The sequence below is a fragment of the Diceros bicornis genome, chromosome 36, assembly GCF_020826845.1.
Source record: "Diceros bicornis minor isolate mBicDic1 chromosome 36, mDicBic1.mat.cur, whole genome shotgun sequence".
Classification (NCBI taxonomy): Eukaryota; Metazoa; Chordata; class Mammalia; order Perissodactyla; family Rhinocerotidae; genus Diceros; species Diceros bicornis.
Window position 1 is genome coordinate 31,382,095 of NC_080775.1, and position 25,450 is coordinate 31,407,544.

At 43.4% G+C, this 25,450-nt stretch overlaps 1 protein-coding gene across 8 annotated transcripts in view; it reads right to left on the minus strand.

The window, feature by feature from the left end:
- Positions 1-21,444, minus strand: part of NRP1 (neuropilin 1) — a 134,280-nt gene extending 112,836 nt beyond the window's left edge. For all 8 annotated transcript variants that reach the window (XM_058532748.1, XM_058532745.1, XM_058532744.1 and 5 more), the window contains exons 1-2: positions 21,080-21,444; positions 17,536-17,710 (exon numbers count right to left, since the gene is read on the minus strand). In XM_058532748.1, the coding sequence (XP_058388731.1) occupies positions 17,536-17,710; positions 21,080-21,152 (248 nt within the window). In that variant the 5' untranslated portion in view covers positions 21,153-21,444. The remainder of the gene's footprint in view (positions 1-17,535; positions 17,711-21,079) is intronic.
- Between the last annotated feature and the right edge of the window lie 4,006 nt (positions 21,445-25,450).

Below are 25,450 nucleotides of genomic sequence, written 5' to 3' on the forward strand. Positions count from 1 at the left end.
ATGCATATTTCTGACTGTAATGAAAAAAGATATATAAAAATATAGATAGTGTTATCTTTGAGTGGTAGGATTATGAGTGACTTATTTTCTTATGCTTTTCAAATATTTATTGAAAGGAAAAATATGCAGCATGGTTCCCTCATACATATGCAACCTCAGTGTGCATACATATCTCCATAAAAAGCCTATTGTGCAAAACGGAGTACGAGATTTGCCCAACCACAGAGAAAATTTTTATTTAGAACTATAAAAAGGAAAATAATTTTTTTAAAAAGAATCTGCAAACCTTGAGTTTTAAAAAAGTGATTCTATTGAATACATACATTAGACTTTATTTAAAACAAAGAAATTAATCAAAAAATTGTTTTTGGGCTTATATAACAATGAGTTTTTTTTTTTTTAAAGTTTATTTCCAATAACTCTGTGCTCAAAAAAAAATACATATGCATGCCTTTGTATTCAATTAACAAAAATGTTTGTTCCAAATAAAACTCTTCTTTACCATCCTGTGGTTAGCCTATTTCCAAAAGAGGCTGCTTCTGCATGTGGATTAAAGCAGGCAGATTTCTAACACCTGTGCTATCACTTCTTCCTCAAGCCCGTGGCAGACACTGCAGTCTACGATGCCACTCCCTTCCAAGAAGTTTCCTCGAGGAAGGCCACCACTAATTGACAGAGGTTTGATGTGATATCAGACATATTTGCCATCCTAGGCACGGCTACGTAACAGGTTTGGCATGTTAATTCTAGTTTTCCACCTTCCGTTAAGACTAAATGGTCAAACCCATTTTTATCAGCATTGAACTTGATCATCTTACTTCGAAAGCAATAGAATGTTGTGTGTATATTTCAAAAGCATCTCAAAATGTCTGAAATGGGACCTACTGTCTTGCTTTTTACTATCCATGTTACTGATACCAGTTATTTCAGAGCCTAAGATGGAGACATCTGTATAATCATTAACATCTCCATCTCCCCTCAAATCCTATCACTGGTTAAGTTCTGCCATGTCTCCCTGAGGATGTCTCTTTCTTTCTATTTCTACAGCCACTAGTTGCCTTCAGGAAAGGGATGGGGACCTTTAGTGGGGAGAGATGAAGATGGAAGGGTGAGATAAAGGGATCTACTCATTTATTTAGTCATTAACATTTTTATTGAAGAATTATTAGTTTTGTACCCTCGCTAGGGATATGAGGTAGAAAAGGTTTCCTACAGTTTCTTTTTATCCTTTCTGTCTAATTTGTGCCACCTGAAGAGAGAGTAAAATGGCTGTTGGGACTATAAACCAACGCCAAAAAGTCACAGCTGACTGCGTTCAGTCCCCCATTGAGAGATTCTTATCTATGAACCACCCAGAGGCCACATCTCCAGCAGCCCCACTGAGCTGGCTTCTGGCAAACATGTACTCTAAGCAACCCCAAACCATCCTGGGAAGCTTTGGAAGCCACGTGTTCACTCTGTCCAGGTCTACTGCTTCCTGAGGCCTGTCACTCGGGGCTTGCAGGAGAGTGAAAGGGGATTGACCAGGACCTATAATTATAGGCAAGGTGAAAAGACCAGAATGAGCCAGTGCGTGCCAGGTGTGGAGACTAGGCATACGCTGGGCAAATATATAGGTTGGAGATTGGGTGAACTTGGGAAACAAGAGGAGCTCAGCGCTGCAATCCTTGAGGGTCTGGAACCGCAGCAGAGGTTGAAAGTAGAGAGCACGGAGCAACCAGGAACAAACTGGGTGCTCAGCCAACAACTGCCTCAGCCAGACACTCTCATGTGCACCTTGTCTGGAGCAACAGTCAGGTCCCAAGTGGAAGCTGCAGGTGCGGATAACGAGGATCAGCAGGCTGGAAGGGCATGGAGAGAGCACAAAGGACAGCCCCGGACACGGCAGATCTCTTCTGCTTGTCATTGTCTTTCTAGGATACAAGTACCATGAGGGCAGGGAGTAATGTCTGTTTTGTTCACTGCTCTGTCACTAAACAGTAACTCGCCATTCTAGGTGGTCAGCAAGTCCTTGTGGAGTGAATGAATGAATGAGGCAGTGGGCAACAGTTGAGGTGCTCAGAGGAAGAATTCTGGTGTCCAAATAAACAATGATTTGGAAAAGCACCTGAATATACTCCAACTTCCAAGTCTGTGAGTTCTGAATTTATTACCATGTGTACTTTTTTCTCAGTGTGTGTTGTGATGAATGTTTAACAGTGAACTGAGGTTCACCATCCCTCTCAGAGCCTGTCCAATCAATATATAAACCAAACCCTAAAACAACATGGATAAGAAACATGAACAGTTTACATCTCAAGGTCAGTTCCAGGAAAGATGTCATGATAAAAATAAGGGGGGCTGACAGTTCTGGTTCTTTTTTTTATTGTGGTGTCTAGAAATACTAGACATTTTCCAATTAATGCTTAGAATTAGCTAAAAACTCTAGACCTTAGTCCACTGTTGATCATTTGCTTTAACAAAAATAGGGCACAGGAGGGCCAAACAGGAGAAGAGCATAATTAATATGTTCCTTCATTTCAGGTCCTGTTTACATCTGAATCTTGAATGACCTGGATTTATTTATTTTTTTATCATTATTATTTTTGCTGAGGAAGGTTCCCCTGAGCTAACATCCATTGCCAATCTTCCTCTATTTTGTATGTGGGTCACTGCCTCAGCATGGCCGCTGACAGGCAGTGTCGGTCCGCGACGGGGAACTGAACCCAGGCTGCCGAAGCAGAGTGGTTCGAACATAACCACTAGGCCATGGGGCCGCCCCCTGGATTTATTTTTTTAAATCAAGTTTCCTGCCTGTAATAGAATCAGTAATAGAGCTCTTGAATCTTTATTGGTAACACATCTATGTTTAAAGTGTCTGGAAGCCCCTAGTCTGAGGGACTAAGGAAAGGACACACGCAGAAGGGCAGCAAGTTTTAATCACATCTCTGTCCCTGTCTAGCCTTTGGTAAGTTGCTTTATCTTTATATATTTTTGAGATTTCATTTTAAAATGGGTCTGGTACAATAAACAATTTCCCAAGGATGTGTGAATTAACCAGTGGTTATAAAGAGCTTTGAAATGATGATGCGCCATCAATGCTAAGTCAAATTACGAAATGCACCTTTGCAAAAATGCTATTGTGGGAATAAATGAATCTGAACATTGTATTTACAGTGTGATTTGCTTCTGAAATAGAATATTCATAATGGGCCTCAGCAGGCGACAATAAGCGCCATCTTATCTCCTGTTGATAGACCACAATTTCAGAAAATTATTTTTACAATGGCATCTGAATAAGCTCCTTAATTTGAGGCTGTTTTACAAATAGATACATAGCTTATTACATAGCTTACACCGCCTTTGAGATATAAAGAGCGAGGTGGGATTCATTAACAAAATCACTGTTGTCGATCCTTCATATTTTTTCCAATGTAATTTCTATTCTTTACAATCTAATTTTGAAAAACTGTGCTGAACAAAAAGATAAGGTAAAAGCTACTTCTGTGTTAGTGATCAAATCCAAGTTCAGGTTAATACTCAGGTTCTCAACTGTAGTTAAATTACATCTCGAACCTGGCTTGTGGCTCATCTAGTTTCAAGAACTAACACAGAATTTTATTCCTAACACAGAATTTCCACTGCCTGCAAATCTTATATTCAACAACAGCAGAACCATAAATGACTATTTCTGAGGACCACATTCCCAGTTTTTCTAAATAACTGATCAGATAAAACATATCTGTTAATGGGTAAGATTCAGGTCTAGGTAAAAGAATGGACAATTCCTTGGTATAAATGTTGCCACACGAGAGTCTAAAATGTCTGATACAGTTTAGGAGTGGAAAACTGACAGAAAATATGTGTCTCAGTGAGAAAAAGAGTAGGAAGAGGGGAAGGGCTGTGTTGCAAAAGGCAGGGAGGGTCTGGGCTGGGCTGGGGTAGCTCGGTTCTAGGAGAGAAGAAAGAAAAGCAGGGGGATGGAGAGCCTTGTCGAAGTCCACAGACAGGCCCAGAGATCAGGGCCAGGATAAGTGGTCAGAAAAGACATCTTTGGGATTTGCTCTTCTGGCAACAGGATTCCCCTGCACGGATGGAAGCCTGTTACATTAGAGGCAAAAGGGCTTAAAGAGCAGAGCCCATCCCTCTCATCTCACAGACAAGGAAATGCCAGTCCAGAAAGATTAAACACTTGAGCCCACAGCGACTTGGAATCCAGAATCACGATGGTTCCTACAGGCTCACACGTGAAGGCCACGCTGTCACTTGAGCAGGTCTCCCGAGGGACCTACGGATGTGGTCAACACGGGCCTGGCACAGACTGGACTAAGTTCGGGCACGGTCAGGTAGCGCTTCTGCCTCTGCAACAGCTAATCTGTCACCGCCACGGAAACCTAAGAGTTTATCATTTAAGTCATTCTGTTCTCTGGATGCAGATAAACTAGAGATGTGAGAATGAGGGCGTGCTCTGGGTTTCCAGACTGGATAGATAACAGAAACGTTTGGAAATAGCCCGGAAAACTCAGGGTAAGGTAGTAACACTGGGGAGCCTGTAATAAATATACAGCCCGGCAATGGCAGTGGGGGTTCCTTGCTGTCATAAGTGTAGCTGTGCACCTGCTCCTCCTTGGTCTCCTCCTCTTGGGTTGACAGTAGCCCATCGTGACACACAGCTTTAGGAAACACTGCTACGGTGAGAGAGGGGTGAACCAAGGGAGCCGCCAAAACCCCTCACTGTCCATTTCAGAAATCACCCCACCATAGCAACCCCTGGGCTAACTCAGGCAAGCACCTCCTCAGGGTAGCATCTTTACGTAGTTGCACTAAGACAGAGGGACTGGTATTTATCTGGGCTTGGGATGCATCCTGCGTTAACTTCTCTGATGGGGAAGTTCACTTTACACATCTTCCCCGCAAGCCTGCTGTGAAGTTCACATGTGCATTTATTGGGGTTGCCAGCTGGAACGGAAGAAGGCTCTAAATTATTTGTGTAAAGGTGGTTTGGACGTGAGCCCAGATATGAATACACAATAGACAAACTTTACAGAGTTGTGACACAAAGTCCCATGTGTTGTGGGGATGTCACAAAATACTCAGCCATCAGGATGTAGGCCTACCATCTTAATATATTTTATGCCTCTAATTCCAAAGCAGATTATGGAGGTGACTGTGAAACAGAAGGAAAAGCTCTCAGTCAAGCACTACCTCTGTATATTTTTTGAGGTTTAGCTAAAGCTATTCACGTGTAGAAATCTAGGCTTTTAAAAATAGAGGTTTTTAGAAGAAAAAATGTAAGTTTGACTCCACTACCAGGAAAATGAAGGGTTTACTGTGTAAATGAGAAGTGTAAGTGTGCATTTTCATCCTCTGGTTAGCTTAGAGCTTTTCCTAAAGAGCTGATGTGGTTCTTCTGTGCTGGATGAACACACTGGAGAAGACTCGTTGGATGTCAGTCAGTCAATTCAATTCAGCAAATATAAATTGAGCACCTACTGTATACGAAGCACTCTGGGCTCTGCAAGTGGGAGGAAACAGTGTCAGTTTCTGTTCTTGAGTTCCCCATGAACTGGTTGGGTGGATAGTAGCGGAATATTAATTGTGACACAATGCAGAATATGGTAAGGAACATGAATGATACATAAACACAGCTCTTGGGGGTGTCAGAGGAGAGAGTAGAGAGGTCACATTTGATTGGCAGTTGGTTCTCAGGAATGGCTTTAGGAAGGAAGCATTTCAGATGGAACTAGGATGATGTGCAACGTTTTGACAGAGAGAAAGACACAGGTATGGAAGGGCGTTTACCCTTCCCACATCTCTGAAGGAAACACCCCATGAATAGGCATAAAGAGGAGAGCAGGGGGGAGATTGAAGAACTCCAAGGAGACCATTTTGGCTGGAATATATGAGGGAACCACAGGAGACAGGACAGGGAGACAGGTGGGGGCTACATTGTGGGAGGCTGAGAAGCACAGACAGAGCAAGGAAGAAATGGGGACTCTCAGTGTTTCTAAGCAGAGAGGAGGAAAGAGGAAAGCCCCTTAGGAGGCTAATGCAATCGCACCAGGAACAGCTTAAAAAGTGTTCGAATTTGAGTGGTAACAGTAGAAACATAACAGAAAAGGTAGATATGAGGGACATTGCAGATACGTAATTTAGATGCCTTTAAACTGACTAGATTTGGAGGACAAATAGCAATCAGAAGACATTCCAGAGTTTCAAGTTTGGATACATAGGAAAGAAAGGAATCAGGAAGAGAACGAAAGGGCAGCAGAGAAGTCATTTGTAGGGGAAGGTGCAAAATTTGATTTTTCATTGTGGCAGCAGTCTATCATCCAGGCAGTCAGCATCACCTGGAAAGAATTTGGAAGTCTGAGTTCAATGCTTAGGCCAAATCTAGGGCTAGGCAGAAGTGTGGGTATTAGCTAAGCTGAGTGACTAAGATCAAAAAGGCAATTCAAGGAGAAGAAATTTGGGGCACAGTTGGCAAATGCCTGTTTTTAGTGTTGGAGGAGAAAGGGAAACCAGCCAAAAAGAGACGTGGTCAGAGAACTGGAGAGGAGACCAAGATGATGCAGTGCCATGAGATGCAGGAAAGAAGGTGGCTCCAATGTGTAGAGAGTAGCCAATTGTGTAGAATGTTGTACAACGGTTGAAGAAATGAAAGCCAATAGCTGGGGCTTTAAAGGAGTAACTGAAGTATAACATTTGTGCAAGGAGTTTCAGTCAACTGGATGGGACAGAAATTATGTTGAGAAGAGTAAGTGAGAACGTGAAGTTCTGCAGTGTAGACACCACTTTCAATCCTCTCGGCAGTAATAGGAAAGAAGGAGAGAGGTGAAACATTTGTTTGAAGGGTAACAAGATCCAAGGAGGATTTCTTTTCCTCAAGAGTGGGAAAGTCCTATGGACTCTCTTTGACCCGTGGAGGCCCACAATGGAAAGGAAACCCCTTCTGCTGGAGCGCCCAGCAACACGCACCTGTAGTCATTTCATATGAAAACAAAGCTGAGAGCACTTCTGAGCAGCTACAGATATAATTTTATCATAGAAGACTGTTCATGAGGGTGCGGTGGGGAGGAGGGACTAAGTGGTAATCTCTTCTCTGCCGCAATCCTCAGGGCCTTCCTGTGCACATGCTCCTCATCCCAGCCACCGAGAATCCCCCGCACCATTGGGACATCTGTCATAACCAGACATGGGAAAGGAGACAGCAATGTTAAAGGACCCGGGGCCACTAGAAATGGAGGGAAAGGGATGAGAATAGAAGGGACTACCAACTTAAAACCATTAATTTTTCCAGCTGCTTTTCTCTACGAATTTATACTACAAAATCCACAGTTTCCTCTTTCTTGGACATGAATATAATGGCACTATTTGGTTTAACTGATTGGGAAGGACCGACATCCCAGCTGTAATAACCATGACATTGGCTCCTGACTTCCTGTTTAAGTATGGGCTGGTATACAGTCTGAATGTACTGAATAGATTTATAAGTCCTCAGGCACACTTGAGAAAATAATGATTTTTTTAAGCCATTAATGCTATTATCATGTTTGTGACATTGAGATAGCATCTTTTGTAAGATTTTCCAGAAACTCTACCCATCTAGATTTTTAGAAGACTTCAATTATAACATGATTAACCAGCCAACTTATACTAAGACCATTCAGAAATTCTTGCTGGCTGAATACATGCTGAGCATGAGATACTATCTCAGTTGTGGATGTGCGCCGTGCTTTTGAAATATTTATAAGTGCCTCCTCCTAAGGATGTAGACGTTATTGTTTACAGTCTGGACTTATTTTAAGGAACAAAACCTGCGGATGCACTTCCTGTTGTAGTAATACCTAGGCTTTATTTAACATATTTCTCTTGTATTCATAAGATACTTCCACCTACATTATCTCATCAACACTGTGTTATTGAGATAGGTGGAGGAAGGAAAGCATTTTTTTCTTCAGAAAGAGAAGGGAAAAAGATGAATTGAAGCTGTGTCTAGGTCATGTGGCTGATGTGGTTACATCGTCTGGTTAACCAGCCACGCTGGTTCACACTGTCAAAGCCACAAGCGTTAAAGGTGCCATAATCAAGCCATTCATAGACTGTGACCAGCCCCTACAACCTGGGTCTTATCTCACAGACGGGAATGAACAGCAGAGGTGCAATTATAACCGACCTCCCTAATTCTCACCAGAACACTCTTCACAGGGAGCTGCTAACATGGTCCCCTGACAATCAGAAATCGCTAGCTCGTGTTAGTGAACTCACACGCACATCAGGTATGAGGCCAGAACAGGTAAAGAGGGAAGTGAGGATGTGCTTTGAAGGACTGAACCAACATATCCTAACAGTTGCTCAGTCATGTCCCCAGCCAGGGACAAAGAAATTGGCACTGGAATAAAGGATAAGGGAAATACAAAACTTTTCCCTTGAAAAAAGAAAGAAAAATTCCAATCAGTGCTAAAAAACTCATTGTTCCCCTCAGCCTAGCGTCAACACCGTCATTGAGAAATAAAATTACGAACTACCCCTTGTAAAGTGAAGACGCTGCTAGGACAGTATGGGTGATGTTTGGGCTCCAGTAGAGCCCAGGCTGAAACCCATTCCAAACAGACAGAAGAGGGGCAGTCACGCGTGTGGGAGAGCTGGCTCCCACGGCTCTGTCACTGTCCAGACAATCTGTAGCCTGTGCCTGCACTGCTGGGAATCAGGGGCTCCAACATTCAAGTTCTGATGCCTCTGACCAGGTGGCTGGGGGCGGAGGGCAACCTGGCAGATTCCCTGAATGCAGAAATGCAGCTACCACCCCCACGTCCAGGCTGCCAGAAGTCCTTTCTGAAAGGTGGTCACTCAGACTGACCACACACTGGAGTAGTTATCAAAATTGCCCCTTTCACTGTTCCTTCACTGAATTTCGCTGGTCTCTTCTCCAGACCGCCTACTGTGAACCATAGACTCTAATCATGCAAAACCTGCGTTTCTTCCCCTCTATCCTTCATATATCAGATTTCAATTTCAATAACACTGTCAGCTGTTTAGTTCAATTAAACTGGTGGCTACTACGTGCAAAGCATTCTGTTGGATTGCGGGTGGTAGAAATATAAGTAAGATGTGGTTTCTACCTTCACAGAGTTCACCACCCAACCGGGAGACAAACCCTCACCTATACAGTTAGAACGAAGAACCTAAACAGATGGGTCTTAGAACAGAGGTGCCCATAGAGTCAGACTGTCAAATTAATGGAGATTTGTCATTTTTATTGGCTGCCATTTTTCCAAAACAGTGGATTGATCCAGAAATTAAAATTTTAACCTTTTTCGTGACCAAATTTGTTAACAAATAAATGCCCACTTTCTCAAACCATTCAAGAATGGACAGACAGGTAGGACCCAGGATAAAAGGTAAAACATTGGTCTCATTTAGCCAGGTGTTCCTACCTCTAAAGAACAACATAATCCCAAATCAGAAGAAGTCACCCTCAGTGCTACCAAGTTTGTGGGGCTTTGCGTCCTTTATTTTCTTTGAGTCAAGTGTGTGTTCTTTTGTCTTTAAATTTGGGAATTTAGTGTTTTTGATTTTTTTTTTTAAAGTTATCTATCTAGGACTAAGATTTTGAGCACAGGTTAATTTTTTCCATGCCATTTCACTGATTTCTAGTATCTTACACAACAGCTGCCCTGCTATAGTTCCCGTTGGTTGGACAGTCAGACAAGGAGTCAGAATCGTGACTCTGTTGACTGGCCTCTGCCACCCCTGGTTGTTTTAAAGAAATTTAGGAACTTGAATGAGGAGACATTTAGCATCCTCTTTCATCCCGGGACTGGCCCCTCTCTGTGATATGCCAGTCTATCACAGAAGCAACAAGCCATCACCTCCAACATGGCTGACTGATTATACAAGTATCTGACCAGATAAAAACAAAATGCTCTGGAGCAAGTTTCTTCTCAAAAGACACTCTTCTATTTCTCATAGGAACCCAGAACCCGAGCAAACATTCTCTCTTTAACCCTTGCAGAGTCACCGTGGCAAATATAAGTATCTAAAGTTTACAAATATGGGAGCTATAGGAGAGCAAAACTTTTCTGCTATTTGCCTGAGATTCAGTAAATGAGCAGTCCTTGGAAGAGAACACAGCTTTCCTACTTCTGGGCTGGGAGAAAGCCCTGGACGCAGCTGGTATCTTGTGTGTCCCTTGAACCAATTGTGTAAATCTAATCCTTAAGTATTGTATTTATATGTGCTTTGTGTTTTCAAATTCCATCAACCAAATGGACCAGAATTTAGATATTTTCCACCAGGATTTCATTCCTAAGTTTAGGCAAGTTTTGACTGAATAGAAAATCACCAATTAGTTAGAATTTTCTGCGCACAGTTTTTTACCAATGTTTACTTACTCTGAACTAAGACTTTAAAAATTAAGTCTTTCCTCAGAATTAGTTGGTTTGTACTTAAACTTTTGCTCGAGGTATTTTATAGAAGAAAATAGCTGCCTAAATAAAAAATAAAAAGGTGGAAAGATATTTGGCGCAGCACTTGAGCATTTGGGCTCAGTCAATTTAACTTCTCTAAACCTTGGTGCTGCCATCTGTAAAATGGGGAGGAAAGGAAAATAAAGTGAGATCATGTGCACAGAGTACTTTGTGGGTGCCAGGGTGGGCATATAGAGAGGAGCTGACAGTAAGAACCAGCCATGATCATTCCTTTCTAAACACTCAATTGATTATTTAAATTAGAGGAGAAAAAACATGTTGACGAAATAAGATACAAGATACGTGCAATACAGACCTGGGCTTGAGGAGGAGAAAAACCAGGTTACAAGGCAATTGAATGGACAAAAGCCATAAGATTTTTTTCTGCTCTTCTGCAGAATTGAGGAGAGTTCTGAAGAATGCAGTTAACTTTCTAAGCTGTCAGTAAAGATTTAATGATTTCAACCATAACCCAGCCTAATGTGTTTGGCATGCTTCACAGCCAATCCGAGAGTTATACTGACCTCATACCCTCCCTAACTGACCTAGATACTAGACACAGTTCAATCAATCAAACACAGCAGGGGAAATCTTCCTTTGGCGTGCTATGTTCTGCCAAGTCACCGACTCCTACAATCAGGGTTGATTACAAACACCCAATTATGAGGCATTTGGAACCTGATCTGAACGCTAATCTTGTCTCTTGTTCTTCTGTAGGCTTAATGATCAGCCTTGATGAACACTACAACGGCAATTAGTTAAGTTTATTTTGTAGCCTCCTTTACAAGCTCACACACACACGCACATATGTGTTTGTGTGTGTGCATCTGCCGAAGTATGTCAGCAAGCATGCAAGTCTCAAGTTTTCTGCTGGAGAAGAGCTGAGAACACGCATGCCGGCTGAAGGCATATGTCTCACTTGGATCGATTTTTAAGTGCCTGCTCCCCGAAGTGAAATCTGGTTGGAAATGCCACGCACATGTTGATTCAATCTGATAAGATTTCAACTAACCTTCTCTTTTAGCTTCTCATAAAGGTTGCTTCTTTCAAATTACAGAAATGCCTAACACACAACCACTCAAAATTCACTATGATCAAATGTGATTGCTTATAGTAAGAAATAATAAAGAAAATTAATTGTATTAAACACACGGGGTTCTGTTCAAATAAATCAGAGCTAGTGGGGAAAATAACCAAAAGGAAGAAAGCAGATAATTATCTGCCTGAGTGGTAACCAAGGATGCTGCAGGTGGTAGCAACAACATTGGCCAGCAGTTCGGAGAAGAGCTCCGTCTTACCCACCCAGCAGCGTTTTAATTGAGTTGAGCTTGGTGGTGGTGCCTCTCACATTGCCCACATTGGGAAGTTACTTGAGATCAAAACCAGCAATGAAAAGAGAAGGAAAAACAACGCAAAGAAAGATTTTTCTGAATATGCCTTGCATATCAAGCCGCCTCCAGACTGAAAACTTTGTGTTTATTTTCACATAACCATAGTAAATGCAACAAATACAAGATATTTCTACAGTCGTCACTGAAAAAAATGAGAAAATGCTTCAGCAGGACTCTGTTTTTCTGGCTAGAAAGGCAATAGTACCCCTTTTTCTATCTCCATTCCAAAGAGTTTCACTCTGCTCAAAGGATAGTGCATACAGACTTCTAAGACTGTAGCTTGGTTTTGTCTGATTTTGAAATTTATAGAAATGGAATCACACAAGACAGGACAGCAGGTGCCCTTGAAGCCAAGGATCAGGGATGGAAAGTGGACACAGGGGCTTCTGCCTGGAGAGCTGGAAACGTGTACTCTGGATTGACATACAGATGCACTCACTCGGTAAAATCTTATCAAACGTTACATTTACTTTGTGTATTTCTCTAGGTATAGATTGTACTTTAATTAAAAGGATATATACTTCTATATTTCATATAAAAAATGGAGAATTATTTTGGCATAAAATACCCCGTTTTCCGTAAAACAAAGTGTTGTCTTGGTCTCACGATGTTCTAAACACAAGACCAGGACTAGAGGAGGCACTTGCCTCAGATACAAAAAGCCAAAAATCAAGATAAATCACATTTTAATGCAAATTTTAAAAAATCAAAAGTAATGCAAAAATCCATGCTGAATAAAGTAAATAAAGAAAAGATCAAAACAGAAAACATTACTTAGGGAAACCAAAAATGGAACTTATACTCCCCAGATTGCCAATAAACGACTGTGACCATTGTATAATTAAATTTGCAGGAATAATCAGATTTAAGAAACTAAGGGCAGATTAATTTTCATTCAGTGAGTTTATATTCTATGAAAATAAATGCAATGAACAGTGTTTCAAAGTTCGTAAACTTAGGTAATTTTAAAAGTAGCATTAAAGAAACAATGCATGATTTACTCCAATAAAATTCCAAAACTTGAGTATCATCTCTAATTATAATTTTATTATAATTAAACTTCATATGAAGTTACAAGAATGAAATCTTCCTTTAATTGCATTGAATTAGGAAAAGACAGCTATTATTGGTTATACAAAGAAGAGATTCCAAATCTAAATTATAGGCAGAAAGGCAGCTCTGCTCTGCTAGCCTTGTGTCTTGGTGGAATCCTACAAAACAGCCCTGACAAGTCGGGCATTGACATCAGGAACCTGTCAGTAAGAAGACCTCGACTGGGCTTTCTCCCTCCAACACTACCACCTTTTTAGACTCTCTTTCTGGAGCTTCGCATTCATTTTCTCAATGTTTTTAACCCCATGTCTGAAATTTTTATTGGTCCCCAGATGACGACATCTGATCTGAATGTAACCACACACCTCTCTGCTCAGCAGTATTTGTCACAAACCATTATAAATTATCATGATGATAGTTTGCACCGCTGGGAAACCGGAAAAGTTCCATAAATTCTAACTACTGTATCAATGACATTCTTGTTTATTATGCAGATATAAAGTTTTATGAGATTCAAGATGTCTGCCTTACCACCGAAGAAAACTTGAGTGGAGTAAGATCTAACTAGCTCAGTGTAAATGCTGAGAACCATTTACAACGAACAATGAACATTGCTTTCTGAGAAACACTCAGCAGGTTGCTTTTTTCTTTCTTTTCTGCTTTTAACTGTGCTTTGACACTTCACAAGCATGGAAGATTTTGCTGGTGCAAAAAAGAGAAACTATCATTCCTCCCATTCCCTCAACATCTTCTCCTCTCAGAACGTTCTCTAGCCACCTCCCTTATATCAACATAACAATAAGACCAGGCAGTATATCTAGCTAGAAATCCTAGCACAATGGTAGCCCTGCACACAGATGCTCTACTGCTCCATCGACTGACTGATGGATACCACACATTGTTCAATAAAAGAATTCAAGGAGTTATAATATTATGTTTTTGATGCTTATTTGTAATGAAACCTGATTCAGTGATGGCATAAACATATATTGTTGCATTTTAAAAGTATCAGGCACATCTTGCACATTCATGTTCCCTAAGAAAACATCCTGCCTTCACATCCACTGTAAAAAACTTTTTGGAAGGTTAGGTCCATCGTTTACTTATGCACCGGGTCAGTCGTGGTGCTGGTCGCATGAAAAGTTGTGATTGTACACATTTTACTCTATTGTTAAAATTATGAAAGAGTTCTTAAATTATAAATAAAACAATAAAAATTTAAATAAAATATATTTTTTCTACCAGAATTCATCTATTTAATTACTTGTGCATCCCTACACACACAAAAATGGTTTACTTGGGTTTCAAGAATTTTTCTCAATAAGTAAATGCACTATGGAATTGATTTCTTGAACTTTCACATGGTGAAAGTTGACTGTGCAAATACTGACAGTTTCAAGAGAAAATGCAGCATGTATTATAATGCAGATCAATCTGTTTAGTTTGACATATGGGTAGTTTCATATTTTCAAATATTCTAACAATCACCAAGTTGTTAAGGATATAATAATAGTGATAATTTCTTTTTAGGGGAGCGTTTAACTTTTCAAAGGGGTTTCACATCCACTACCCCATTTCATCTTATCAGTAACCTTATGATACTGGTACAGCAAGTCCTTTTTATTGTTATTAGACACATAGCTGAAACAGGGAAAGATATTAAATATCTCCCATAAGAGCGAAGCAGCTTATTCTTAACAGGAATGACAACTAAAAGCTTACCAGCTCTCTGAATGTGGTTTACTGTACCTAATTTTGTAACATCTCAAATACATTTTTGGAAGTAGCCTAATATAAATTACCAAAAAAACCCCACAACCCACTGAAAAATAAAAAAAAACTACACTTTTGGACATCCAACATAAACTTTGAAGTCTATGAATTTTTTCTTCCAAGAGTTTCTAGTGTTTTCCATCTTTGCAGGGAATTCTAACTTTAAATTAAAGCTGCAGGTTCTTCTCACAGCCTTTACAAAAGGTTGTGAGAATCGTGCCACATTTGTAGAACCTCAACCATAACCTTCAACAATGATGAGGGGTCATGTGGACCAGCTTGGAAAGATGGTGATGGCAATGTCTTAAGCTGGTCTTCCTATATCATTTTTGGAATTTTCGTTGATAAAACAATCAGGTAGCAACACTTCAAAACATGGCACAAAGATATTTTCCATGCCATAATCTCTATTGACTTCATTAGGCTAAATTAGATCAGCCTTTCAAGGCTGGCCAGGAGATGGCACCTTCACAGAGAACAAACCCTCAGTTGCTCCAATTAAGAAACCAGCTTACTGTGTGGCATTAAAAAAAAAGTCTTGCCAACATAATTACAGCACAATCTTCTTGGCCACGTCAGTTTCTTGAAAACCTTGCCGATATCACTAAAACTGCCCCTTCCTATAAATTATAATTATCTTTTTTCTTATCATCTTTGAAAAAGAAAACTAAAAAGGTGCTCCCCCAATCCCACCAGATTCTACCTCACATCGTGCTATGTATGACAAATAATCCTTTAAGGTTTACTGTGTGGCAGACACTGTCGTACGCACTTTACATATATTAACTCACTCAGCTGTCTTCCCCTTCTTACACTTGTCCCCCAGTTGTGTGCTGGAGCTGCCTTGCACCAGCTCACAAGAGCCAGTTGTGCACATCTCCTTGCAAGTCTGTGCACAGTGACATCACATGGGCAGTCTGCAGTTGGCCATAGTGGGAATACTCACACTCCGGAAATTGGTAAACATTACAAATTAGGACGTGACTCCCCCCTCCCCAGACCCAGTCCTTAAACGTTTACCAGCACACCACTGCTAATAGCTACTGATTCCTCTCAGTTCTTTAACTGTGACATCACACACAAACATGGTCATGATTTTCAGACAAGGAATTAGTAAACATGTGTTTACTGAAATCTAATAGCACCTTATTTGGGGAATAATGTTATTACTCGAGTATGTTTTACCAGAGTTTCTTCAAAATATCTCCTATAGCAGTCTAAATATTGTTAAAAAGCAAAAAATAAAATAAAACAAAATAAAATGAAATGAAATACAGAATAAGTCTCCAGGTTGTCTAGGCGATTGACATTGTAAAAACCACCATACAGAATATTGGCAAAAAAAAATACAATGAATTCCGTTTCCTAGCAGTCACTGGAACACTCTATTAATGGCAACTTTCACACAAGATTAAAAAGTCAATATAATGCCCTGAGGCACTTCTGAATCACAGAACAAAGACTAAATTAGAATCAGTATAATTTTATTGCAATGTAGTATATGCTGATTATTTGGAAACTGATCAACAGTATATAAAGATATGCTAATTCTCTAGGTTCCAGAATGTTGAATTAACTAGATGACCTTATTTCCCTGACCACAAAAAACTAGTTTACCCCACCAACTCAACAGGTTGTTAAGGACTTCCTACAGGTAGAAACATTTTTCCATTACTCTGTTCTCCCATAAAAGGGTTATGTGTTTGCAAATAGAATATTTTTAATAACGAATGTGCCTGCATAATAATGTTTATATCTAATGGAAGTAGTAGCCTGCATGCTTTGTATACAATTATATCAAACTGACCCATTTTAAAACTTGGGAAAACATATCAGTTCCTAAGTAATACTTTAGAATTGAGATTTAAATAGATTATTTTCCTTTGCCAAAACCATTTCTATATCTAAATGTCATTAAAGATTGATGATCAGGTTCAAGTCTCTGGAGAATACAGCGTGTGCAGTGTGGCAGAATGGGACGATGTGGACGAGGCAGAGACAGGCAGTCTGCTGCATGGCCAGAGTGAAGAGAAAACCTGGATCTCAGTGGACTGAGGCCTGCAGTGTTCAAACATACTTTCCACACGATGGAAAGGAAAACCTACACACAAGCTCTTTCATATAAAGTGAGGAAATACAATTTAGACTCTCTCTATGGTGAGACTGTTTTCATAATAATAAAATCTGGCATAAATTGATGCTTAGTAACTTAATAGAAGGAGAGAGCAAGACTAAAGCAGATGGATGAAACACTGACTCGTATTTGAGTCCCACTGTATTCATTGTGCATTAACAATTCTTTTCTAGCATTCTCCATAAGAGACCGGCAATCATTAACCTACTATAAGAACACCTCATCCAACTTATCCTATGTACCTTATTTTTGTTCAATGACAATTTGTTTTTGTCATGTCCAATTCAATAGGATAAATACAGTTCCTAAATCACAAAATTTGCCACAGATTTGCCCAAAAATATTCAACCTCCCTATCTGTCAATGCAATATATGTTAGTGACCCACGATATTTAACAAAACTCAAGCGAGAGTTTAGGTTTCTAGTTCTTTCTCTTTCTAGGAAAAAAAAAAGAACCATGTATATACATTTCTTAACAAAAGAGTTCCAAAACCAAAGTGTTAACAGGAAAAAGAATAGAGATTACACATTTAAATATAATCTTCCTAGTATGGGGAACTCAGAAATCACTTAACATAATTTAATTTCCATGCCATTGACATACGATCTGGCCTAGATTGAAATCCCTCCTGGATCCATTTACATCCCACATCCTACACACAGACATTTCCCCCTTCGCCATCCACGACCACTAGATGGTGCCGTGGCGCCCTGTTCCAATGCGGTCTCACTCACTTGCAGTCTCTGTCCTCCAAATCGAAGTGGGGGTTGAAGTTGATCATAATTCTCTGGTAGGGGTAGGGAGCCTGAATCAGCCATTCACATTTTTCACTTGGGTGATAAGAATGAGGATAACCGGGAGATGTAAGATACCCGGGGTTTTCAATCTTTATGGTATCGCCACATTTACCTGCAATAAAAATAACATTTTAGTAGATCTTTTCCTGACAACCAGTTAGATATTCTAGTTTTATATATAAATTGCCAGTTATTAAACATTCCGCAATTTCTTGTAGGGAACTCCAAGAGGTCCCTGCAGGTTCTTCAGGTGGCGCTGAGAGCAACACCCCACCAAGAACACACTTTGATCCCAGGAAGGTTGGCTCCGGAGGAAAGTGTACTGAGAGATCTGACACGGCTCCACCCCCACCCCCCACAAAGTTCCGTCCCAAGAAAAAGGCCTTCTAGCATTAAAAACATTAAATCCTCTCAATGGATGTTAACATGCTCCCCAGGGAGCTTCTGCTAGACTTAATTATCCCTGAAGAAGTGTAATCGCATTAAGTAGCAAGTTCTAAGTGGAAGGTGACTAAAAGATGCTATCCGACCCCTTGTGTAGCTTTTTGATGATAAGCCTGGTCTGTGTCATTGATCAGTGGGGATTGTCTTCCAAGACGAACCTTTTTTGTTTTTGTTTTATCTGCCCATAAATCTAAGTGATTTTGAGTTATCTCTGCTCTTGAGATCCAGAGCAACAGAGAACAAAGTATAGTTGGTGAAGCAGAAATAATTCTGCTCTATTGCTCCAAGTAAAGTTGTTCAGGCTGGGAGACCAGATCAAAGCAATGGGAAGGTAAGAAAAATAAATAGCCACACTGCATTAATTCTAATTACCTACATGTTGAAAAAAACCCCACCACCCTGAGGTCTGGGTGCTCCACATGGTAAGCCCCATTCTCACATTCTGGGAAAGGCAAGCTAACTAGTTTTGAGCCTGCATTTCAAAAACTCCCAATGTGAAGTGATTCACTGAGAGCCAAATAAACCAGTCTCAGGGCTGCTTTATTGTTTGGCGTAGATTCTCATTGTCACTTTTTATGATGGATTTCAGGCTGGAGAGCCTCACCCTGAAATGCTGCCACATTTATTGATGCTTAATTTTGAGCAATAAAAATTCAGTGCATAAACTGTGTAAGAGGAACAGGTACAAAAGCAGTGAAATATATAAGCCTATCAATCACAAATTTTCAGTAATGGTATATATAGATTTCAATATTGCATCTAATAGATTCCCTGTGGAAAGAGAATGGCATTCTTTGCTCTCAGCATGAATTTATAAATCTACAGAATTTTATTACAGGAAAACCAGGTCAAATGGAAATGAAAGATGAAGTGCACATCAAAAATGCATAAAGCTACATGCATTACAGAAATCATTTCCCATAAATTAAAAAGAAGACAATATAAATTATATTGTTTTTTCTCAATTGCTCGATGTTTCTATGTTTTTTAGACTGAGGGTAATCTTATACTGGTTTCCTTCACCTTGGCTTTTAAAAGCTTAAGGTTTGCCAAGAAGAAATGATGTTGCAACTGGAGTTCAGAATCTCAGTTAATGATCATATTGGACTCTGTTGTGAGATTCTGCTGAGGCCCTTGCATTATTTTAAATGTGCAGAAAACTTGGAAAGTGACCCCATCTCATTAAGTCTCCTCCAGCTCTGTACAAACATCATGGCAGTGTCTGGCATCTGTTAGAAGAGTGAAATAAAACAGCACTGCTTCTAGTCACTCGACAGAGTCACTTCAGAAGACATTTAGGTGGACTTGGTACTACACCAGAGCTCTTTAATCTGTGACTTCTGAGAAAGTGACAGTGTAATAAGATAATGTGGACTGGTAGACTCCCTGGCTCTGTTAAATCTCTCTAACAGTTGATTAAGAAAGAGCAATTTCTAATGACTCTGGACCATTAGTCCTAAATAAGGTTAATGAATTAATTTAGCAGACACTGGTACTCGGAGGAGTGGACATGGCTTTAAGACGTCTGCTGAGTTACACAGGCATTTACTGGCTGTGGCCGCCACAAGCACAGCAACAGGGCTTCACAGGCAAGCTCATCGACTGAAGCTCAGGTTCTCCGCACTCCCCAGATTTCTGTTAAATTATATGTATACATTCAAACACATACACGTATACCTGTATATACATGGAGTTTCCAACCTAAAGTCTGAAAGCTCCTTGCATTAGGCTTCAAATCCATCCTGTGAACATCTCCACCACCGACTTAACGCCAGGAGTTGTGGAGGGCAGAGGGTGAGTTACTATAATTTCTAAAGTATAACCACTTAAGCTCTTTCCATTGGAGGAGAATATTATTTCATCCCCTGCCAGATTATAGAAAGATGCCACCAACTCAGGTTCATTAATAAATTGAACTCCACATTCACAATTGTGTGTGTGTGTGTGTGTGTGTGTGTGTGTGTTTTGCTTGCAAGCATATCTTTTAGAACACTGCTTGGTAGCTGTTAGGGAAATCTATTGCTTCAATCACAAAACCTCCAAAAACCGTATTAGAGAAATTAACTTCCATCATAAAGACATGATTTAAATTCCTCTTGGTAGGATCCCTCCACTTGTGGTCTCTTATTAAAACAATATACCACAGTAAGTAGGGTATGTTCTTTTCTTCTAATTACTCTCATTGAAATCTAAGCCAGGCAAAAGTAAATATTTGATAATTAGTTAATAATTGCTAAGGCCCTACTGTAAAGAGAATTTCATATCCTTGCCTTCACCTACTTTACACTGCAAGTCAAACATGTCTACAACCAGATCACATTTTAAAACACATTATTTAGGTTTCAGGATTCTGTTTATAACCCAGCACAGTCTTTCATTTACTTAACAGTGAGTGGTTTTAAAGCCGAGTGGAAACTGCAGCTAGGTGAGGGATTTTCAGATATCCTGGTGTTTTACACTGTGTATATCAGGTTCCTTTATTGACACTATGTAACTTTCATTCATGCTCCAGACGGATTAGGGACGATTTACCAAGGCGGAGGAGGGAGTTCCATCAACCAGCAAACCGCTATCTCTTGCAGGCACCCACCAGAGGAAAGAGTTCAGGGGAGCTGCAGGAGAACCAGGGAGTTCTCCTAGTAAGTGTTCATTAACTTTCAACAGCCATCAGATTTTTGAAAGGGAGTCTCATCTAATTGCCTTTGGGAGGAAACATTATTAAGATAATTGGTGTGCCGATCTGGGAAGGTAGGCAGCTCTGCCTTCTAACAGAGGTAGGAAAACCCCCACAGCCAAACAACCAACTTCAGGAGGGAGCCGCAGTACTTGAAATCTTCCTACCCCGAACCGACTGATCTTATTTCTCCGCCCGGATAAAAGTTTCCTTCGCCCAGGAGGTGGCTACTCCAGGTTCATCCCGGCAGCTCTGCGTGAGCCCGTGGCTGGGGCGGGAAGCCCAACCCCGGCCGGACGCGGGAGCCGGGGAGCCCGGGAGCCCGGCGCCGCGCTGTCACACGCGCCTCCGCCTGTCACTTACCGTTGCGAAAAGCGCTGGCCAGGGCGAGGGCGAGGGCGAGCGCGGCGCCGAGGAGCGGCAGCCCCCTCTCCATTCTCCCTTCGCCGGCTCCCCAGGCAGACGCGGGAGGACGAGAACGTGCGGGGAAAATCGAGCCAAGGGGGAATCTCAACAATCCGAAGCGCTTCAACTCCGCCTAGAGCTGTAAAATCCTCAGTCCGTCCTGGAGAAAGGAAAGCAGCGAGGCGATGCCTGGATCCGAGAGAAACGCTTCTCTTTTTGTGTCTCAAGTCGCCTGCATCCTGTCATTTAGCTCCGGTTTCCTCTCTCTTTTCCCACACTTGTTCCTCTTCCAGGAGCCACTGCCCGGGCCATGTCTCAAAAAAAAAAAACAAAAAAAAAAAAAAACGGGGGGGGCAGCTGGGAGGGGGCGGAGGGAGGTAGAGAAACGCACACCAAAGCCAATTTCCAGAAAGAAAAAAAGAAAAAAATCCGGCTTGTTTCTGGACCCGTTGCAGCCGAGGAGCTGGCGCCCAGGGGAGGTCCGGGGTGTCTGCGTGAAGGAGAGGAGCAGGCAATGAAAAGATGAGCGGGAGACCGAGGAGTTTCACCAACTGCACCCCCGCCTCCCCCCTCCCCCGTCCTCCCCTCCCCTTCAGGAGCCCTCCGCTCGCTTCCTCCCTCCCCTCTCCCCGCACGGGCTCGCCAGTAATTGCCTGACAGGAGACCGGGAGGAACAAGTTTCCCTCCGTGTGCTTTCCCCGTCCGTCTGTCCGTCTCTCCTGGGGGCCCTACAGGGATCTCCACGGGAAGGGAGGCGCTGGGGGTCTGCGGCCAGGGCGGTGGGGGTGTGTGTTTGGGGACGGGGCATCGAGGTCAGTGCCAGCGACAGGGTCGGGCTAGCCTACCTCGGCGTGCTCGCTCAAGACCCCTGGGGGAGAGGGGGCAGCTCGCGGAGGATCTCCGGGATCCAGCCGCTGAGGAGTGCCGAGCGCCCGGGAGGTGGCGGCTGCTTCTCACAACTCCAACCCCCGGCCGGCGCCCGCGGCGGCGAGGAGCGCGGGGCCAGCCCCCTGCCACTCCCCACAGCGCCGGCCCGAGACCTGTGGCAGAGAGCAGCAGGGCGCCCCTGGACGCTCCGGGCCAGGGCTAGGGGGACAGGCGGAAAGCGAGGCTGGAGTGGGAGACGCACCGCAGAGCCGGGCGAGGGTCGGCAGTGTGGCAGGCACGTAAAGCCGAGTCAGCCCACTCGGGCAGGCGAGCCTGGGCTGCAGCCCCACACGGCCCTGCCCTGTTTCAGGGCGCGCTGCTGGGCGCCCATCGCGCCTGGGTGCCCGCCGCGCGCCGCGGGCTCCATTGTTAAGCGCCCTCTCTTCCGGGGCAGAGGGAACGCCAGAGGGTGGGGGGTGATGCGCCTTCCAGCTAGGGGGCAGCCGTCGCCCGACCCCGCCCAGCCTCATGTCTTGGAGCCCAGGTGTTGGAGGATTTGGAAATTAGGGGTCCAGTGGCCCGTTTCTGTGCATCCCGGGGGAGGGGTGCTCTTGGCAGGGCTCTCACGGTCCCCGCTCCCGGCCACAGGCAACTGTCACGTCAGCCGTCTAGCTCCTACCCACCCCCACCTCCCACGGCGTCCTCACTGTGGGCTGGCTGCCCCCAGTTCCATCCCCGAGGGCTTTCCGGGAACTGCTGCAGAAGGCCTCTGCGGATGTGAATAGCAAGGACATTTCAGGGAACAAACAGGTTTCGATCAGGCCCTTGGGAGGGGTAAATGCCCCCGGACCTCCTCCGAAGGAGTTCGTGGGGAAGGTGAAAAGGTCACTACACCTTCTGGAATTGGCGTTCAGGTACACATGTCGGAAGCAGAGCCTTATTCCTACCTGGCGCAAAGAGCTGGCAAAGGGGATTTAAGAATGTTGGCAAGGAGACCCTGGTCAAGGTTTTGGCGGAAGAGAGACACACAGCCCAAGGCGCCCGCGCCCCCAGCGAGGGCTCGGCGCTCGCAGGTCCCGGCTGGGTGCGGTGACGCGCGCCCCTTGGGGTGCACGCGGGTCCCCCGCCGCGCGAACTGCACACCCGGCACCCGCACTCGCCGCGTTCTCTCTCTGAGGCAAGCTTTCTTTCTCGCCCGCCCCCGCCTCCAAGCCGGAGACCCGGCCCCCTGGGCGCCGCGAGCCGGCTGTGCCCACGAGCGTCTGTTTCCCTCACCAGTTTCCTTTTTCTCGGCTCTCGGACCCCTGGGAGGCGCGGGGTGGAGGGTGGCGCTGCGAGGCCGGGAGTCAAATGCCTGGGTCGAGTGGGCGGGGCCGTGGGCAGGCCGGAGGCGAGAGGGGGCGCCAGCCGCTCCCAGCGCAGACCCCGGGGAGCAGGCGCTGCGGAGGAAAGCCCGGGCGCTTGGCTACGACCGTCGCGCGTCGCCGCCTCCCGCCTTCCTCTCCGCCCCAGGCGCACCCCCGCCAGTCCCAGTCCCCAGCTGCGCTGGCGAGCGGCATCATCAGATTTGGGGTGACCCGGAGCGACCTCAGTACACGGCTCGGAGGGAGAGGCGCCTCTTAGAGCCTGGCAGGTTTACAGAGAAGGGGAACCGGGCGGGTGCAGCGGCCGGCGCCTCCTGGAGTCACCGATACCCGCCTTCTTCCTAGTGGGATCTGGGCGGCCGCGCTAGCTCCAGGGAGCCGGTTTTGACCCGTCTGTGCGTCGGCGGGGTGAGCGCGGGGGCACACGCGGGAGACTTGAGCTGTGTTGTTTTTAGAAAACTGCCGCCAATCTCTCTTCCCCTTTCCCTGCTGAGTGTGCATTTCCCAGCCTGAACCCACCAAGCTAACAAAAAAAGCCACCAGATCATGCACTCAGAGAGGGACTGCCCCCACTCCGCAACCTCGCCCCCTCCGGATCCTTCCCGCCTTTCCCCGGGAAGGGTTCCTCTAGCGGGTCAAGGCGCCGAAAACGCCTGTCTCCTTTCTTGCTCACCAGCTGAGCGCTTTTGCCAGCCTTTCTCCAACCGACTAATAAGACGTGCGCTGTGTACTCTGGGAGAAATATCGTAGTTAAGTTCTGCCTCTGAGTTGTCTGGTCTTAGCCGATCTGAGGCTTTTCTAGACTCCTTGGTTTCCACACAGTACTGGGTAAATGGAACCCTACCGCATGGATTGATAATTGCCTGCTAGTGGGTTGGTCCAGAGCAAATTGTCCTTGCTAACAACCTCTTTCCTCTGCTGTTGGATTCCACTAACTGCTGAAAAGGGTCAGGTTTAGATTTCTGCAATTCCCTAGCAAGGGAGACAGACCGACCTTTACATGAGAATAAGTGATAGACAGAGGAAGAATTTGGCAGTGTTTCTAGGTTGATTATATTTTGGTCTCATGAACACATCAGTCTTCCTGACATCACAAATCCCCAGACTAAATAGGACCCAGTTCCACTGAAGGGGAGATTCATCAACCCAGAATGTCCGGCAGAGGCCCTGGTGGGCAATACCCGGCCCCATGGACTCCCACGCAGGGGCTGCTGCAGGAACGAGACACTCCGCTTCCGCCTCCCGAGCCCACCTCCCGAGCGGGGCTGGAACCTGGCCCGTTATTAAGAAGAGACTGGGTGGTAAATGTTTGATTCCTTTCATCAAGCTCTCATCAATTTATCAGAAATAAGATGAGACCCATTGCTCCCAGAAGGCCACTTAAGCCACTAACTTCCTCAAAGTATTTCAGGTTGATGCAATATGGAGATTCAGGTTGGTATTTCAAGACTGTATCAAGTCAAGATTTTTAAAGCATCAAACCCACATATTTTGGAAAAGCAATAAAACAACAGATTTTTAGTAGGAGCTAGCCTATATTTGAAATGTAAGAATGGAAGGAATGAAACTGGGAAAAGATTAAAAATTGGAATTTAAATTAATATACTATTTTTAAAATAATTCTATTAAAAATGGCACTTCCGTCAAATGACTCTCATTCAAGAGGTGTCTTGTGGACCTCATAGCTATCTTCTTAATTTGGATTGGCAGAGGAAGGAAGAAAATAAACAACCTTTACTTTCTGATCCTTCATTTTTGGCCTTTTAAAAGTTACCTTGAAAATTCTTCAAATATTGGAGAAAGGACTACAATCTAAAGTTTTAAAACAAAGTTACAATGCAAAATTTTTGTAATACAGTATGTGCAATAACAAGATGTAGAAAGACAATGCTGAATTTTGAATCATATTAGTAGATGCAAAACATTTGTTGGTACTGGAGGTTAAGGGCTAGAATTTGAAAACTGTATATTATTTGTCTGAAAGAAAAATCTTAGATTATTCTGCCTTCATTGAATTACTTCTTAATTGAGAAAATTATAATAATAATAATAACCAGTAGAAGCACTCATCAAATCAATAAAAACATCATGAGAGAGC